Source organism: Austrofundulus limnaeus, unplaced genomic scaffold, assembly GCF_001266775.1.
Source record: "Austrofundulus limnaeus strain Quisiro unplaced genomic scaffold, Austrofundulus_limnaeus-1.0 Scaffold1655, whole genome shotgun sequence".
NCBI lineage: Eukaryota > Metazoa > Chordata > Actinopteri > Cyprinodontiformes > Rivulidae > Austrofundulus > Austrofundulus limnaeus.
In genome coordinates this window covers 18,487-20,074 of record NW_013954057.1, presented here as the reverse complement: position 1 = coordinate 20,074, position 1,588 = coordinate 18,487, and the positions used below count along the sequence as shown (strand labels likewise).

The 1,588-nt window shown below is 38.7% G+C and overlaps 1 protein-coding gene across 1 annotated transcript in view; it reads left to right on the top strand.

The window, feature by feature from the left end:
• Nucleotides 1-1,588, top strand: part of ugl (ureidoglycolate lyase) — a gene marked incomplete in the record, with an annotated part of 31,023 nt that overhangs the window by 15,811 nt on the left and 13,624 nt on the right. Inside the window, 2 exon segments of the mRNA XM_014033180.1 lie at nt 409-487; nt 556-648. Of these exon segments, the coding sequence (XP_013888634.1) occupies nt 409-487; nt 556-648 (172 nt within the window).

Here is a 1,588-nt window from a genome sequence, read left to right as displayed (position 1 = left end):
AGGAAATGAATGGAGAGAGAGCGACGTCGCCTCCCGTGTGTCGAGCCCTTAACAAACATGGGAGAACAGGTGCTCTGGGTCATGCAGCCACAGACCTGCACAGAGCAGGATCATCATGAAAACATCATGAGGAGGTGCTACCCTTAAAAGAAAAGTAAAARCCACACAAGTCGTTCAAAATTCAACGGCTCTTTGAAACAAATTGCTCATGAAGATGCAGATCCCTTCAAAGAGCCGTTTATCCCAYCTCTAGTTGCTGAAGAGTCCAGGGCAGGAAAAATAAGAGTGGAGGAACTGGCAGACTATCCCACCCAAACTTTGTTCTGCCAGTCAGGGGATTTGAACCAGCAACCTCATCTAACCTCCAACTCCACACCCCCTAACTTTGTTGTTTCTTCCTCGTTTCAGACTGAAGATGTTGGAAATCAATGCAGGTGTGGACGGTTTCATGGTGTATGACCTGAATCTGATTAAACCAATGCAAGAAGTAAGCAGAGCCGTGTGTAAACTGTGCACATGACTTAAACTTCATATTCATTTGTATTTTCCTTTCAGCTCTTTCAGACCCACACTGAAGGTAAGAACCAACTTCACCGGCTTCGAGATGATGTCAGAGTGACTCCTGAAGACCTGCTGTGCATGCCCTCAGTAAGTCACATGACTGAGTTATCATAAACCTCTTCAGCACCAAACAGGGTCATGTTTAACTCACAGGTGATGTCAGGAAGGAAAGACCTTTTTTCAAGGAGTGGGTAATCTTTTACAGCAGGCTGCTCTGTTTGTCTGCCTCCTTAWTTTCTGTTTTTCCAGAAACTAATTTAAGTTCTAAAGTTATATTTGTATCCCAAGGGGTTTTCTTGAACTTTTTGCTCAAAACACCATGCGAAAATGTAACTGAGTGTRTCTCAGCATTTACAAACTGTACTTAAATAATCTTAGTATCAAAATAAAGCAACACTTGGGAGATTTCATCAGAAGTGTGAGTATTAAAGCAGCTGCTGTGGTTTTAGGGATATTGGGGATGGAACGTAATTTTTTTATTTTATTTTTTACTCTCACCTGCATATTTTTTCATTACACGGTATACAGTATAACTCATTTAAAACCATAATGAATCAGGTTAAAAACTCTTAGAAACCATAAACCCACTTGTGGACATCACCTGTGCAAAGATTCATGCTGCTAAAATGAACTGGAGCAAAGTTACAGATGTTTTACTAAAGAAATATTTTAGTGTTTAGTCATTCTGCACAGGACAGACCATGATGGTACCATTAATAAATGTTAACAAATCTGAAGTTTTACTTCAAAATGTTGTTCCTGAACATTTTGAACAATGTACTTAAATAATCTTAGTATCAAAATAAAGCAACACTTGGGAGATTTCATCAGAAGTGTGAGTATTAAAGCACACTTAAACTGTAAGACCCAAGACCCAAGTGTTGGGTCTTGGGTCTTACAGTTATACTGTATACCGTGTAATGAAAAAATATGCAGGTGAGAGTAAAAAATAAACATTTTGAACATTCCTGAAGAATAACAAGTATTTTCTTCCTGAAAATACTTGTTATTGAATGTTTGTTCTTTT